At 39.8% G+C, this 18,299-nt stretch overlaps 1 protein-coding gene across 2 annotated transcripts in view; it reads right to left on the bottom strand.

Moving 5' to 3' along the window:
• Positions 1 to 18,299, bottom strand: part of LOC122651442 (pyridoxal kinase-like) — a 64,818-nt gene that overhangs the window by 32,766 nt on the left and 13,753 nt on the right. For both annotated transcript variants that reach the window (XM_043844825.1, XM_043844827.1), the window contains one exon: positions 3,581 to 3,646. In XM_043844825.1, coding sequence (XP_043700760.1) covers positions 3,581 to 3,646 — 66 coding nt within the window. The remainder of the gene's footprint in view (positions 1 to 3,580; positions 3,647 to 18,299) is intronic.

Below are 18,299 nucleotides of genomic sequence, written 5' to 3'. Positions count from 1 at the left end.
CTCCTAATTTCGAAATCCAATATAGCCACCCTCATATTTTATGAAGGCCCAAGGGTAGCGAAGCCCACATGGAGCCACATGAAACAATCCAACCAAGCCCAAGACCAAGTGGCAGCTCATCAAACTCGGTTCTGACATGCCCCTTGCACCAATGATGATTCAGCCCATTGATGAGGTTGCCACATCATCAATGACTTCTAGAAACTCCTTGTTTCAGTTACAGCAAGTCTTGAGAAGCAAAGTAGGGGTCATGATTTGGGGATTGGGAGAGATTTGGCTGCACCAAAATAGGAAATCCATTCCCGTACCAATTTGCACTATTGAGAGGTCTTGGAGATTGTCCAAATTCCAAACTGTCCAACCTTCCATATCTATAAGACTATAATTTGGAAAGTCAATCATGAGGGATACCAATTTTGGAGAGTTGCTCGGCAAAGGAGATTGAGGGATATAGGGAGATATTCCTTCTTTATGGAAGTTGTCGACTCTTGAAGCCAACACTTGGCCAGACAACTTGGACAGCACAATGCTCACGATTTAGGAGTCCTCACAGCCCAAAGACCCTACGAGGTGATGAGAATCAACTAAGATCCTATCTTAAGACTATAATTTGGAAAGTCAATCTTGAGGGATACCAATTTTGAAGAGTTGCTCGGCAAAGGAGAATGAGGGATATAGGGAGATATTCCTTTTTTATGGAAGTTGTCGGCTCTTGAAGCCAACACTTGGCCACACAACTTGGACAGCACATTGCTCACGATTTAGGAGTCCTCGCAGCCCAAAGACCCTACGAGGTGATGAGAATCAACTAAGATCCTATCTTCCCCACTTTAGAACCACGCAAGAAATTTCTCTTCGCTTTCCATTTTAATAGTTTCATTTCAATTTCATATATAATATATGAAATTGTCTAACCAAGAAAGAAAGCATTTCAAGTATAACCCAGTAGCAAATCAGGGACTCGATTACTGATTGTCAAAAATTTCACTTGGAAAGGTATATGCACGTCTCTAGCAGCTAGCACGTTAATCGTAAAAGTCACTTTACAGAGTATACCTCTCTCCTTCCCTATTTTTATGGAATGAAGTCAACTAAATGAGACACCTAGCATTGGACAATTTGGAGTCTCTCCCTTCCTTGTTTGCTTTATTTTAGAAAGCCTCTCTTAGGCTTAACGAATTTAGGAGAAGGAGCCAACCTTAAATTGAAGATGATCTTTCCCTTGTTTTATTTCTGGGAAGTGATTGACTTGAATAAGAAATCGCCAACCCCCAAGCTGGATGATTTTGAGGAGAGTGAGTGTGATGGTTTTGGGAGCATGGAATAGCCGAATACCGAGGGAACCTCTTTCCCTATTTATTTACTTTAATAGTGGAATGTTCTTTGAGCCAAGAATTTGCCAACTACAAGGATCATAAGGACACCAATTTTTTATATTCTTCCCTACTTAGTCTTGGTTTATTTTTGGTAACTCTTTTGTGCCAAGGAACCTACCTTAGTAAAGGTTACCTAGGATAGGTTTATTGTCTCTATGCAATCTCCTCCGTTGGAAGTTAATTAGATGGACGGTTAAGATTGATTAGGATTTGTTTAGGTTTTTAGTTTTCTATAAATTTGAAGAACTATTCTCATTGCAAAGGTGAAGAATTTGATATATTGAATTACTCATATTTGAGTTTTTTTTTGTTGAAACCTCGAAGAGTTTCAATCCAAACCTTGAAGAGTCAACCCCTTGAAACTGAAGAGTTTCACTACAATGGCTCAAAGACTATAATCTTAACATCCATGAGCTGCCAAAGTTCCATTATGGTTTATAGACGGACGTTCACCACATAATGTTGAATTCTCCACTTTGCAAAATCAAGGCCGAGTTTCTTTAATCCGGGAAGAATTGATGCATAAATCACCAAAATGAGCTTATTTGATTAGAAATAAGCTTTGTGTTGGTTTATGTATGCGTTGGGTCTTTGATCCAAGGTGTTTTCATTGTAACGGGCCTAGAATATTGGGTAGAAGCTAGGCCTACGAAACTAGTTTAATGTCTTTATTTCTTTATTTTAATTGTTATTAAGTGTTTTAGTTAGGATGGATTAGGATTCTATAAGAAATCCTGTTTTGAGTCAATTTCCTTCATCATTCTCATTTCCTAATCAATTGTTTCCTTATTAGTTAAGGATTGGTTAGGCCTATTCATTTTTAGTGTGAGTCTGTTTTGAGTCTTGTATATAAGTTTGTAAGGGCGTCCAGCCTTATACACAAATTTGATTTACAGGATTTTGACTCAAGCCTTTTCTTTATTCTGTGAGATTCAGATTTGTTGCAAGATGCAGTGAACTGGTGGGATGCATAGTCATATCTTCAAGTTCTGGCAATCAGGTCAGCTCTGCAACTTTTATTTCCTGCATATAGTATTTGATATAATCTGAGTTCTGAACCAGTCCCTGCTCAGTATTTCTTTCTCAAACCAGATCTGAGTTCAATTATTGTTTAACTCTAAAAACTCAAGTCTTTAAACTGTTTTCAGGTTTTCCTACTCTTCATAGTACTTCTTAAATCTTGAATTTTAGACCTGAGTTTTCAGATGTGCTATACAACAATCGCGAGTGCTTCATTGATTCGTGGCTTCAAAATTTCATTGTCCTGTAAGAGTAAGGATAGTGGGTTATTTAAGCAGACCTTAAAATTAAGTAACTCTCCCTTGTATTAGCTTGATCTTTTATGTCAGTTCACAATCCACAAGTCTAGTTGGTATTATGCACATTTATTGCGACAACAATAGGCAAACTGTAAGATCAAATCCATTAGAAACTAAATTCTAAGTTGAAACAAATTAAAACCAACTAAAAAAGCAATTCAAAATATTGCATGTTTTAGTGTCTTTCAGTCAGCAAAAGATGGTTCTAGACAATCAGATCCCATTAAATGATATTAACTTAAAATATATATGGCTGCTTTAAACATGCTTATATGTAGCATTCAAGATACCCCTTTCATCTCTTTCTTATGCTCTAGTACATCTTAAAGGTCAAATAACACAAGGCATCCAAGTAAAATTGAAATTTTGACCTATATGTGAAATGAAAGTACATATGAGGCACATCTAAAATGTAGAAAATTGATTTAACATTCAATGAGAAACATATACAGGTTACCAATTAAATTACAACACCAACTAGTCAAAAAGCGAAATTATGCCAAGAAAAATTATGTACATTTAGATATAATAGGACCACAGTGTGACAGTAAACATGCCTATTCCCATTAATTATGTCAGTACAGCAAGCCTGAAAAGAATGGCATTTACATATATGGGAGTGGGAGGTGCAGAGGGCTAAGATCAACAGTGAAATAACAAAGGTTGTGCGCTGAATAAATGAATAATCATAAGATGAGTTTCCTATTGTTTTAGGAGTCATGATCACACAAATTTTCAAGTTTGTGTTTAAACAACATTTGATCACTACATTCAAACTTAGGAAGGTCCAATATCTCAGGAGGTTCTTCTCCTTGTAATTCGTCTGAATGAATTTCCTTGCAAGGCAGAAACTCAAAAACAATAGTTCTTCCTTTCAATGTGTACCTTTGATTTTTTATGACTTCCAATGAGAAGTAAACTTTCCCCAATATGTACACCCGTTATCACAACCTGAAATTATAATTCAAATATTACAATAAAAAAGAGTAACAATGACTAGATTTTAGAATTGTCTACAAAATAAATTATACACAATGCAGCTTTTAGATCAAATATGCTTTGTGAAGAAAAGGTGTTTAAGGACAAATCTAACAAGGTGATTTGTTAATGCAATCTGAAAATCTAGACTTGGATCTTAAATGCAAGCAAGCCCAATAATCAAAAACTTTGATCAGATCTGAGATATAGAAAGCAACTAAGTTGTTAAGGGAAGAAATCAGATCGATGGAAGGGGAAGGAAGAGAGATGAAATCAATCTTCTTGGAAGGAAGAAGAGAGAAGAGAAGAAATCAGGTTGGGGATACCAATCCCGTATGCACCGCTCAACAGCACTAAAACTCATAGAAAAAATCATATTCTTTACTTAAATCATCTCGAATTGATGGGGGATGTATTACATATATATCTATATATATATATATAGAGAGAGAGAGAGAGACCTTCTAAAATTCCTAAGTGGACTCATAAAAGGACTCCTAATCACTCTAATATAGTCAATAAGGTAAATAAACTTAAAACAGAACTCCATAGCTATTAAGGGTGTGTATGGCAACGTTTCTATTCCAAATTAGTGTTTCTTCAACCTTGCAAGTCTCTACATCTGCTCCTTTCACTGCTCCTTGGGTTATTGACTCTGGCGCCAATAATCATATGACTAGTATGTTCTGGTGTTATGATTCCTACTTTGTGTGTTCTAGTAAGGATAAGGTTAGGGTCATTGAAGGTTCCTTTCCTCCATTTCTAGTAAGGACAATGTCCATGTTACTTCTTCTATTTCCCGTGACTCTGTTCTTCATGTCCCGAACTTTGCCACAAATCTCTTATTTGTGAACCACTTAACCAAACCATTTAATTAGTGTCACTTATTTACCTTCACGTGGTCTTTTTCAGGGTGTAGTGATAAAGAGGATTATTGGCAACGGACGTGAGGAGAAAGGATTCAACCTTCTTGAACCCCGCACACCTGTTTTGCCCACAGCTCAGTCCTATGTGTGTGGACATAGTGATAGCTGTACTGTGGATTTTGTGACGCTTTGGCATCAATGTTTAGACCATCCATCTTTTGTTATTATGAAAAAAACATTACCATACTTGTTTTCTTCTTTTTCTTTTTCCTATGTTTTTCAATGTAAACCATGTATGTTTGCTAAACATTGTCGTTCTTCTTATCCCTACTATGATAATAGATCCATTGTTCCTTTTCATAATGTTTGGGGACTTGTTCCCACTATTTATTTGGTTATCGTTATTTTGTTCCATTTGTTGATGATTATTCCCAGTCCACAACCTTTTTGATGAAACCTAAGAGTGATGTCTATGCTGCCTTCAAAAATTTTTATCAAATGATTTGTACTCAATTTGATACTAGAATTAAAATTTTTTGTTCTAATAAAGGGGGGAGTACATGTATGATGGACTTAACAACAGCTGCCTAGTGCAGTTGGTGAGCTGTGGTGCTTCATGCCCATGCTCACCAGGAGGTCTCGAGTTCGAGTCTCCTGGTTGTTACCTTACCCCCTCCCCAGTCCCCCCCTCCTTAAAAATTTAAAAAAAAAAACATGTATTGTGGACTCCAAAACATTTTTACCGATATAGGCATTATCCAACAGCTTGCTTGTGTTGACACACCCCAACAGAATGGGGTAGCTGAGAGGAAAAATCGTTGAAAGTCAATAGGAGTCTACCAGTTGGCATGCATGTCCCTAAGACCTTTTGGTCTGATGCCCCTCTTGATGTTGTCTTCTTAATCAACTGTGTAATCTGTAGAAATAAGAGAAGTAAAAGGAGAAGAAGAAGAAGAATTGCAGCCGTAATAGTTAGGTTTCATTAACGAGGGAAAAACAAAATATAAAGAGCATTAGGAGCAGATTTGGAATAACAAAATAAAAGGCACACAAAACCTAGACCCATAGATGGGCCCACACAACACTTCTAACACTCCCCCTCAAGTTGGAGCATATATGTTAATCATGCCCAACTTGTTACAAATATAATCAATCCGCCCACTACCCAAAGGCTTAGTAAACACATCTGCAAGCTATTCTCCGATTCTAACATGACTTGAAAGGACAAGACCACTTTGCATTTTCTCACGAACAAAATGACAATCAATCTCAATATGCTTCGTCCTCTCATGAAACACAGGATTTGAAGCAATATGAACGGCCGCCTGATTATCACACCACAATTGCATGGGAACCGAGGGTATAAAACCCAACTCAGATAAGTAGATAACAACTGCTGTATCCACATCAACTCACAGGTCAAATGTGCCATAGCTCTATATTCTGATTCAGCACTGGAGCGGGCTACAACACTTTGTATCTTGCTTTTCCAAGACACAAGATTTTCTCCAACAAAAGTACAATATCCTGTAGTCAATCTCCTATCAACTGGAGAACCTACCCAATCAGCACCAGAAAATCCCTCAACTCTGTTATGACCATGATTTTGATACACTACTCCTCTACCTGGAGCCTACTTGAGGTATCGTAGCACACGGATAACAGCATTCCAATGAGTAGTCTGGGGGGAAGAAAGAAACATACTCGCCATACTAACAGGAAAAGAAATATCTGGTCGGGTAACTGTTAAATAGTTCAACTAACCCACCAGTCTTCTATATCTCTCTGGATCGTCAAGAACATCTCCTCCTTTCAGCAGTGAGCTTCACATTGTGATCCATAGGAGAATCAATAGGTTTGGACCCAAGCATACCTGTCTCAGTAAGTAAATTCAGCACATATTTTCGCTGTGACAAAAAAACTCCCTTCTTGGATTGAGCCACTTCCATTCCCAAGAAATACTTCAATTTCCCCAATTCTTTAGTCTGAAATTTTTGTTGAAGATATGACTTCAAATCCATAATACCTGTTGAATCATCACCAGTAATGATAATTTCATCCACATACACAATCAGGGAAAATTCTTTCCAGCACTTTAGTGTCTATAAAAGAAAGAATGGTCACCCCCACCTAGATAGACCAAACTCAAGAACAACCTCAGTAAATCGACCAAACCACGCACAAGGGGACTGTTTTAGCCCATATAAAGATTTTTTCAGTTTACAAACCATACCAGAGTCCCCCTGAGCAACAAACCCGGGAGGTTGCTCCATATACACCTCTTCCTGCAAAGTACCATGCAAAAATGCATTCTTGCCATCGAGCTGAAACAAAGGCCAATGATTGGATGCAACAAGAGATATCGAAATACAAACCGAAGCAAGTTTGGCAATAGGGGAGAAAGTATCTAAATAATCAACACCATACACCTGAGTATAACCCTTCGCCACCAGTCTTGCTTTCAAACGAGCAAGAGAACCATCAGGATTCACCTTCACAGCATACACCCATCTACAACCAATAGCAGTCTTGCCTGAGGGAAATGGTACAAGTTCCCAAGTTTGATTGACCTCTAAAGTCGATAATTCTTCCTCTATAGCTGTCCTCCATCCAGGCCTAGATAATGCCTCTTTCACAGACTTGGTAAGGGCATGAGCATCAACAGTAGACAAAAAAGAATGAAAAGGAGAAGACAAACCAGATTAAGAAACACAATTGGAAATAGAATGTTGAGTACAGCTACCAGTACCTTTCCATTTAGCAATGGGAAGATCAAGATCAAAAATAATAGGATCAGCTAAAGGAGGGCCTTCAATAGGATTTGCAGCAGAAGAAGATGGGGGCAGAATCCATGAGCACAGGGGGGGGGGTATCAGCTACCCTCGGCTGACGAGTATAAACATGAATAACTGGAGGACGAGAAACAGCAGCTGGCTGAGTAGGGCCTTGTGACAAAGGGGGCTGAATAATATGAATAAGGAAATCATCATCCAACTCAGAAGCATTTATCTGTGCAGCATGATAAGGGGTGGACTCAAAGAATGACACATCAGCCGTGACAAAATACTTATGCAAAACAGGAGAGTAACAACGATACCCTTCTGGGTACGAGAATAACCAAGAAAAATACATTTAATAGCTTTGGGATCCAACTTTGATAAACCAGGCCGATGGTTACGAATGAAACAAACACACCCAAAAATACGAAGAGGTAATGAAAACCAAGGCTCTTTAGGAAACAACAAGGAATTAGGGATGCCACCCTTCAAAACAGAGGAGGGCATATGATTAATAAGATAATTAGCTGTCATCACAGCATCAGCCCAAAACATTTTTGGAACATGCGTTTCAAATAACATGGAACAGGCAACTTAAAGTAAATGTCGATTCTTCCTTTCAGCCACACCATTTTGTTGAGGTGTGCCCGAACAAGAAGATTGATGAATCATACCATGCTAAACCATAAATGCAAAAAATGATGAAGAAAAGTGTTCTTTGGCATTATCACTACGCAAAATTTTCAAACACCAAATTGAGTACGAATTTCAGAAACAAAAGCACAAAAAATAGAAAATAACTCGGAACGGTTTTTCATTAAATATAACCAAGTAACTCTGGAGTGGTAATCAACGAAAGTAACAATATATTTAAAACCCAATTTGGAAGTAACAGGACATGGGCCCCATACATCAGAATGGACTAAAGAAAAAGGACTAGCTGAACGCTTATAGATTCTAGGAGGATAACTCACACAATGGAGTTGCCCAAACTGACACGATTCACACTCAATCATAGTTTAAAATCTCGCGATATCTCGGTATCTCGGGCTGATCGAGATGGCCGAAATATCCAAAATATACCGAAATATCGCCGAAATATGGTATTTTTCTGCCGTATTTCGGCACTCCATCTCGGTGGGTTTTTGGCCATATCAAGGCCTAATACTTCATGTACACTCTTATTTAAGCTAAATAAACACATTTAAGCCTTCATATTGCAAAAAAAATGAACTCAAAGTGGTGTTTTGAGTTTGCACCCTTGATTGACAGTATACGGTCGCTGACCCTGATGTATAAATAGTTAAATACACATTGATTAGGTACTAAAAGACATAAAAAATTTAAACAAAGTAATGAAACAAAAATAACTCATAGGTCATAACTCATAACTCATAAACTCCATAATAGTCAATAGTTCAATACTCAATAGTCAATACTCATTACTCAATAGTCAATACACAAAGTCACAAGTTCACTCACAGGAGTGCAAAACTCACAAGGAATATCACGAAATATCGTCGAAATATCACGAAATATCACCGAAATATGAACTTTTTCCATTTCACCTTGCCATTTCGTCTCGATACTGTCGAGATTTCCGAAATATCCCAATATATCAGCGATATTTCGCGAAATCTTGAACCATGCACTCAATACTAGAAACTAAAGTAAAACTAGGGATCCAATCTTTTAAGACTTTCCAATGATGGATGACCAAACCGACAGTGAATTTGATGACGAGAAGCCATACTAGAACATGCAACCAAACCCGAACCATCAAGTAAATACAGCCCCCCTGACTCTCGTTCTCTACCAATCATCCTCTTCGTAGCAAGATCCTGGAAAACACAAGAGTCAGGGTAAAAGGTCACTGAACAATTTAGGACTTTGATTAACTTACTAACAGACATGAGATTAAAAGGAAAGTTCGGAAGATAAAGAACAGGAGGCAAGGACAGAGATGAGCTAGGACAAACAGTACCAGTGCCTTTAACCTTTGCTAAGGACCCATCGGCTAAACTGACACTGGAAGATGATGGGGACAACAGAAAAAAATACCTGACACTCCCGACATGTGATCTGATGCCCCTGAATCAATAATCCAGGGACGAGATGTAGCGGAGAGACATGCAGTGGCATTACCTGTCTTAACCAAAGTAGCAGTGGAAAAAGTAGGTTGTGAAATCTGGAACTGGTTGTACCATGCATACTCTTCATCAGACATAACAATCACCTTTCCCTCAGAAGGTTGGGACTGAGGGACTGAATCACTACTAGCAGTTGAGTTTGCAAACTGCTGCTGTCCAGGCTTCCCATGAAGCTTGCAGCAAAATCTCTTAATGGGCCAGGTTGACCACAATGATGACAAGTTCGGACAGTGCTCTATCCATCAGAAGAGGCATTAGACTGCCCATAACCTTGGCTGTTACCTTGCTGAATTGGTCCTCTCCCTGTACCACGACCAGACCCATGGCCACGAGTGCCCCCACGGTAGCCACCACTACCAGCCCTAGTTTGTGCAACTAGAGCTGAACTGTTAACTGCTGATGTCACGAGAGCTCTCATGAGATACGCGAAGGACCCTGGCAAACGTATCCGTGAGAGAGGCAATGTTCTCACTACCAATAATCTGAGATCTGATGTACTCATATTCCTGCCCAAGTCCTCCCAAAAATCCCATAACAGCCAATTGTTCTCTTTGAATTTGCATCTGCTTCACATCCGAGGAGATAGGAAGAAGGGCATTCAATTCTTCAAACATACACTTAAAATTAGCAAAGTACTGGGTGATGGAATGCCCCTTCCGTTCAGTTCTATAAAACTCCTGTGATAGATCATAAATTCTTGCCAGAATATTTTGGCCAGGATAGAGTACGCCTAAATAACCCCATAAATCTTTCACAGTGTCAATGTGAGTAACCAAGTTCACAACATGGTTCTCCATCATGTTCAACATCTGAACAAGAATCCTTGCGTCAACAGTTTCCCATGTTTCATCCATTGGTGTGGGGCCTGTCAAGTGTAACTGTTGATTCCGGCACATCAAAACAAGTTTCACAATTTTCCGCCATTGCTGAAAATTGGTAACACCTTCTAGTTTCTTCTCTGTGATTCGATTGGAAGAGGAAGACACCACCTTAGTGACCACGGCACTACTTTTTCTTCATCACCCATGATGACCCTTTGAAGATGGGATCCAAAATTTGACAAATAACTTCAAGTAAACCACTAAAGAAAAGTAAGAATCTCACCTCAATATATGCTGCCACCAATTGAACCACCAAAGGAAGCAAAAACCACACTCAAATCTCCAACGAAAGCAAGAACACCAAAAAATCGATGAAACTTCTATCAAACCAGCATACAGCCCTCACGACTTCAAAGAAAATTGATGAAACTTCTATCAAGCATAGAAGAACTTCCCAAAAATATCATACCAGCAATATGGCACTCGATTGCCAATCAATCATCCACAACCATCATCACAAACACACCAAAAATCACCAAAAAATCTGTTGTGATTTGAAGGAAAGCAGATTCACATCATGTACACCCAATCCCCAATCAACAATCACCAATAAAATCGCAGGGGTGAAAGATCACTCCCTTCTCCTTGATCGTGACCCTCTGTGAAGGCTAACCAGAAATCGCAAAAGAGAAGGGAAAGGGAAAAGAAGAAAAGGAAAAGGGAGGAAGAAACACGAAAAGAGCTTGTGCAGGCCTACAGCTCTGATACCATGTAATCTGTAGAAATAAGCGATGCCATAATAGTCAGGTTTCATTAATGAGGGAAAAACAAAATATAAAGAGGGCTAGGGGCAGATATGGGTCTAGGTTTTGTGTGGCTTTTATTTTGATCCTCCATTTCTGTTTGATGTCGGGAAACATAAAGAAGTGGATGTTGTCGATATTTTTGATCATTCAAGTGTTGGTTCTAGTAATGAGAAGGAGTTACTTGTGTATAGAAGAAAGGGAACGAAGATCAGTCAAGAGTCCTCTTTGGATCCACATCCTGCAATCCACCTTCCTTAGTCAGGTAACATTCATTCCCTTCCTTTTGAATTAGATCTTCCTATTGCTATTCGAAAGGGAAAGAGAGCTTGCACTAATCCTCTAGCCTAGTTTGTTTCCCATGATGCTCTCACTTTTCAGATGTTGCCTTTTTTGTTGCTCTTTCCTCCACCTCCATTCCTAAGAATGTCACTGAGGCCATATTTGACCCAAAGTGGAAGGAAGCTATGTCTGAGTATATGATGGCACTTGAGAACAATGTTCTAAAACTCGACCGAAACCTGTCGAAACCACCGAGTTAACTCGGTTTCGCAGGTTTCCGAGACGAGTTGAAGGGTGATTTTAAAAAATCTAGGGTTTCGACCGAAATTCGATGGTTTTGACCAGTTTCGACCGAGATGTTGGTAATTTCGCAAGTTTCGACACTTATGCCCATCGAAACTTGGGGAAACCTAGCTCGAAACCAGTAGAGATACTTAAGTATGCCAGTAACCAAGCTAGAAACCAAGACAGACACTTATTTATGCCTAAGATCATCTAAGTAAATGTTTTTGTATTTGTATTTCATTTACTTAAGATATTATTCATAAATAAGCAAATACCCCCCCCCCCTTTTTTAATCCAATAAAAATAGTTAAAAAAATCAAATTCCAAAAGGAAAAAAAGTCAATCCCCCAGTTCAAGAACAAAAACTGGATTTTCGGCGGTAGGTGCAATTTGCAACTTTCTAATGTTGAGGTTTTTCTCAAATCTAAAAATTCCATAAATCTTAATATGGTAAAACATTGCTAAAACCCAAAAGTGCGGTAAAATATTCATTTGTTTTGATGTACAAAAAAATATTTTCATTCAGAGCCATTTTGACAGCATTTGCTCACACCAAATTAAGTTTGACCGGTACATAACTCCTTCAATATAAACCAGATTTAAGCAATCTTGTACTTGTTGGAAAGCTGTTAAAACAAAGCTTTGTAACAAATCCAAGATTGCATAAATCTGATTTATATTGAAGGTGTTAAGTTCCGGTCAAACCTTACTCGATACCATGTCCAAGAACAATATACAATATCAAACTTGGATCAAAACCACAGGTATTATTTCAATGTTCTCTATGTGAAACTAATGCATGGATTGGATTTAAAATGTCAAAAATAGGCAGCACAACAAGAATCAGGGCAAAAAAATAACTTATGGGCCTCGAAACCAAGGTTCGAGTTAGCCTAGAGAAAGTTCCAAGTTTCGACCGAGATATGGTCGAAACCGAGACGAACTCGATTTCTGGATGGTCGAAACCTAGTTGAAACCCAAGTTTTAGAACCTTTCTTGAGAAGAACTGTACTTGGAAACTGGTTGATCTTCCTAGGGAAGGGTTCCAATTGGATGTAGATGGGTCTACATAATCAAGTACCAATCTGATAGTGTTGTTCAAAGATATAAGGCCGGGTTGGTGGCCAAAGGAAATAGTTAGGTGTATGGGATTGATTATTAGGAGACTTTTGCTCATGTGGCTAAACACAACTCAATAAGAGTTCTATAATCATAGGCGAACAATAGAGATTGGCCACTGTATCAGTTGAATGTGAATAATATTTTCTTCTATGGTGACTTAGAAGAGGAAGTGTACATGCAAACTCCACCCGGCTTCAAGTTCCTTTCAGCTAAAGGGAAAGTGTCTCCTCAAAAAGGCAGTATATGGCCTCAAACAGTCCCCGAAGGCTTGGTTTGAGAGGTTTAAATAGGCCATCTGAAGAATGGGTCTTCCCATAGTCAAGCTGACCACACTTTATTTACTTGGTGAGGTGTGGTACCATCACAACCCATATCATCTATGTGAATGACATTAAAATGACTAGAAATGAATGGGTTGAGATAATTTGTCTAAAGTCCTACTTGGCTCAACAGTTTAAGAGTAAAAATCTTGGACCCTTGAAGTATTCCTTGGGGATTGGAATGTCAAGGTCTAGGTAGGGAATAAATATCTGCCAAAGGAAGTTTGTGCTGGATTTGTTGAAAGAAATAAGAATGTTGGGTTGCAAACCAGCAAACTCTCATATCAAACAAAATCACAAACTTAGAGAAGACTGTGGTTCATCCATTATTGATGCAGGGAAATACCAGAGACTAGTGGAGAAGCTGATCTACCACTCTTTGACTCGCCCAGACATCAGCAATATAGTTAGGGTGGTGTATCAGTTTATGCATGCCCTCAAGAATGAGCACTTGGATGTTATATATCGTATCCTCACATACTTGAAGTCCCTAGGAAAAAGACTATTACATGCCAGGCACAACCATCTGAGGATATAGGGCTACACTAATACCGAATGGGCTGGTTCAGCTTCTAACAGACGGTCTACATCAGGCTATTGTACATTTATGGGTGGTAACCTGGTCATATGGAGGGGCAAAAAAACAACATGTAGTGGCTCGATCCAGTGCAGAGGCAGAGTTTAGGGCTATGGCTCATGGAGTATGTAAACTCCTATGGTTGAGAAGGCTGGTCCAAGAGCTCGTGTTTGATACTAAAGCACCTATAAGACTCTATTGGGATAACAAGTTTACAATATGTATACCCCACAACCCTATGGACCGAAATTTCATCAAAGAGAAGATTAACTTTGGCTACATATGCACCCCTTTTGTGAGAATAGGTGATCAGTTAGCTGACATCTTCACCAAAGGGTTCATTCCTCATCAATTCAATCAATACCCTTCTATGCAAGCTGGGAATTTATGACATTTATTCTCCAGCTTAAGGAGTGTTAAAATTCATGTAATAAGGGTACTTTAGGTACAGGCTATTATGCTGTAATGTGTTTTTTGTAAATATAAGTGAAGAAGAAGAGAGGAGAAGGAAGGAAAGAAGCTGCAGAATTGGGGCTGCAGTCGTTAGTTTGACTGCACCCAAAACAATATATTAAATAGGGTAAAACAAAATAAACCAAGGACAAAAATACCCCTCATTAGAGGAATCATGAATAGGGGCTGACGCTAGCTCCCTATTCACGACTCCTCCCCCTTACTCCTAACACTCCCCCTCAAGCTGGAGCATAGATGTTAATCATGCCCAACTTGGTACAAATATAATTTACTCTCATACTTCCCAAAGGCTTGGTGAACAAATCGCAGTCGCTCCCATGCAAATATGACGAGGAGAAATAATCCCTTCTGCAGCTTCTCACGAACAAAATGACAATCAACCTCAATGTGTTTCGTTCTCTCCTGAAACACAGGATTCTCAGAAATATGAATAGCCGCCTGACTGTCACACCACAACAGCATAGGAGAATCATCACCAAATCCAAGCTCAGTCATCAACTGTTTAATCCACATTAGTTCACAAGTACCATGAGCCATACCCGATACTCCGACTCTGCACTAGATCGAGCTACTACAGTCTATTTCTTGCTCTTCCATGAAACTAGGTTCACTCCAACAAAGACACAATAGCCCGAAGTAGACTTTCGATCAATAGGAGATCCTGCCCAATCTGCATCAGTAAATCCATCAATCCTTCTATGACCATGATTAGAGTATAAGAGACCACGCCCTAGATCCTTCTTAATATATCGCAACACCCTTGTAACTGCCTCCCAATGAGCTGTCCGAGGCGCGGACATAAATTGACTCAGCACACTGGCAGGAAAAGAGATGTCAGGTCTAGTCACAGTCAAATAGTTGAGTTTCCTTACAAGCCTTCGATACTTCTCTGGATCATCCAGAGCATCCCCATCCTCTGCCATAAGTTTCACATTTGGATCCATAGGAGTATCCAAAGGCCTAGATCCCAGTAATCCTGTCTCTGAAAGTAAATCAAGCACATACTTCTGCTGTGAGAGCGAAATCCCTTTCGTTGATTGAGCTACCTCAATACCCAAGAAATACTTCAGTCGTCCTAGGTCCTTAGTCTGGAATTGCTGTCCCAAATATGTCTTCAAGTTCTCAATACCTGAAGAGTCATCCCCTGTGATAACAATATCATCTACATAAACTACCAAAAATATCTTCCCTGCATCTGACTGCCTGAAAAATACTGAGTGATCACTCTCAGACCGAGTCAAACCAAACTCCAGCACAACATCTGTAAAATGGCCAAACCACGCTCGCGGTGACTGTTTCAACCCATACAAAGATTTCCTCAATTTACACACCTTACCAGACTCCCCCTGAGAAACAAAACCAGGAGGTTGCTCCATATAGACCTCCTCAAAGAGGTCCCCATGCAAAAATGCATTCTTGACGTCTAGCTGAAACAACGGCCAGTGATTTATAGCAGCCAACGAAATCAAAATGCAGACAGAAGTAAGTTTTGCAACCGAAGAGAAAGTATCCAGCTAGTCCACACCATAGACCTGGGCCTAGCCTTTAGCAACCAAACGGGCCTTCAACCGAGCCACAGACCCATCAGGATTAACCTTCACCACAAATATCCAACGACAACCAATAGCAAACTTACCAGAGGGTAAAGAAACAAGATCCCATGTCTGATTGTCCTTCAAAGCAGATAACTCCTCAGTCATGGCAGCCCTCCACCCAGGGTGAGCCAAGGCCTCTACCACGGACTTAGGAATAGGATAACAGTCAATAGTAGACAAACAAGCAACAAAAGAAGAGGATAAATGAGCATAGGACACAAAACGATTAATAGGGTGTTGGGTACAACTCCGAACCCCCTTACGGGTAGCAATAGGAACATCAAGATCAGAAATAGGAGGTACAGTAGCAGAGGAGGAAGTACCTGAAGGGGGATCTGAAGGCGAGGAGGACGTGGTAGATGGTACTGCCTGGGTACTGTATCTCTCCATAGGTGTAATGCGATGTGTCGGCGGATTGGGTGGGCGACGACGAAAAACAGCCAGTGGTTGTGTTGGAGGTGGCACTGGAGGCAAAGGATCCTGCACAGGAGAAGAAGTATCGACAACATAAAGAGGGAGATCATCGTCCAACTCTGAAGCAGGTAGCGAGGATGCAACAAATGGAGTAGATTCAAAGAAGGAGACATCAGCGGTAACAAAGTACTTTCTTAAATCAAAAGAATAACAACGGTAACCCTTTTGAGTTTTAGAATACCCCACGAAAAGACATTTAAGAGCTCTAGGATCCAACTTAGAGCGACCAGGACGATGATCCCAAATAAAACAAACACACCCAAAAACACGTGGTCGTAAGACAAACAATGGATGGGAAGGGAACAACAAAGAATATGGAATACCACCACCCAAAACAGAAGAAGGCATGCGGTTAATAAGATAACACGCAGTCAAAACAGCATCAGCCCAAAAAATGTTAGCCACTTTCATCTCAAATAAAAGAGATCGAGTAACCTCCATCAAATGTCTGTTCTTCCTCTCGGCTACACCATTTTGTTGAGGTGTATCCGCACAGGAGGACTGATGAATGATCCCATGCTGAACCATCAACTCATTAAAGGGAGCAGAAAAATATTCTTTGGCATTGTCACTTCGAAGAACTTTCAAAGAAGTAGTAAATTGATTCTGAATTTCAAGCACAAAAGTACAGAAAATGGAAAACAATTCAGAACGATCTTTCATTAAATAAATCCAGGTAACTCTGGAAAAGTCATCTACAAAAGTGACAAAGTAACGAAAACCCAACATAGAAGTAATAGGACACGGACCCCACACATCAGAATGAACTAAAGAAAAGGGTTGGACAGCCCTGTTATTGACTCGAGGGGGATAACTTACACGGTGAAGTTTCCCAAACTGACAAGACTCGCACTGTAAACTAGACAAGGACTGAAACCGACTATCTAAAATCTTCAAACTCTGCAATGAAGGATGACCCAAACGACAATGAATCTGATGAGGAAGTGCAACACTCGAACACACCACAGTGGATGTGTCGTCAAGAAGATACAGTTCCCCAGATACGCGACCTCTACCAATCGTCTTCCTCGAATGGAGATCTTGAAACTCACAATAATCAGGAAAAAAGGTAACAGAACAATTGTTAGCTTTGGTAAATTATCGAACAGATAATAAATTAAAAGGAAATTTGGGTATGTAAGAAACGAAGGACAACAACAAAGAGGGGGTAACTTGCATAGTGCCTGTACCCCGAACTTTAGCAAGAGATCCATCGGCTAACACAACACTGGAAGAAGATTCACGAAATGAAGAAAAAATACCTGATGCTCCAGTCATATGGTCCGAAGCACCTGAATCAATGATCCAGGGACAAGAAGTAGATGATAGGCATGCAATAGCATTACCTGGCTGTACTAGGGTAGCAGTGGAGAACTGAGATGACTAAGAATTCTGAAATTCAGTAAATCGCTCATAATCTTCATCAGACATAGTCACTGTTTTACCCTCAGGCTTGGAAGGAGGGGTAACCACCAGATCACTGCTGGATGAATTTGCAAACTGAGGTGGTTTACCATGAAGCTTCCAACAAAAGCGCTGAATGTGACCAGCTTTGCCACAATGATGACAAGTGCGCACCTGTCCTAAAGTCTCTAAAGTACCGGATGTGGGTGCTTTACTATTCCTTGACCCACGACCACGGCTACCACCACTGCTGCCCATACCTGTCCCCCCACTGGACCCACGGTTGGGAAAGGCTGCAAGTGCTGAACTCTTATTACCATGGGTGGAATCTTGGCTGTTCTCACGAGAAACCCGTAAAAGTCGAGAAAAAGCTTTTGGAAGTGTGGTGACTCTATCCCCACCGAGGATTTGAGACTGTTCTGGCTCAAATTTCTTTTCAAACTCCACCCAAAAATACCATAACAGCCAGCTGTTCTCGCTGTTGCTGCATCTCTTTCACATCAGACGTGATAGGAAGAATGGAATTCAGCTCCTCATATAGTCGCTTGAATTCCGCAAAATATTGGGTTACAGTCAGAGTCTTCTGATCCACTTTATAAAAAGCTTGGGACAAGTCATAAATCCGAGACAAGTTGTCCTTCCCAGAATAGAGGACATTCAAGTATTCTCATAAATC

The sequence above is a fragment of the Telopea speciosissima genome, chromosome 2 (genome assembly GCF_018873765.1).
Source record: "Telopea speciosissima isolate NSW1024214 ecotype Mountain lineage chromosome 2, Tspe_v1, whole genome shotgun sequence".
In the NCBI taxonomy this organism is placed as follows: Eukaryota; Viridiplantae; Streptophyta; class Magnoliopsida; order Proteales; family Proteaceae; genus Telopea; species Telopea speciosissima.
The sequence above is the reverse complement of the archived record's forward strand: the minus strand, read 5'-3'. Positions and strand labels throughout refer to the sequence as shown.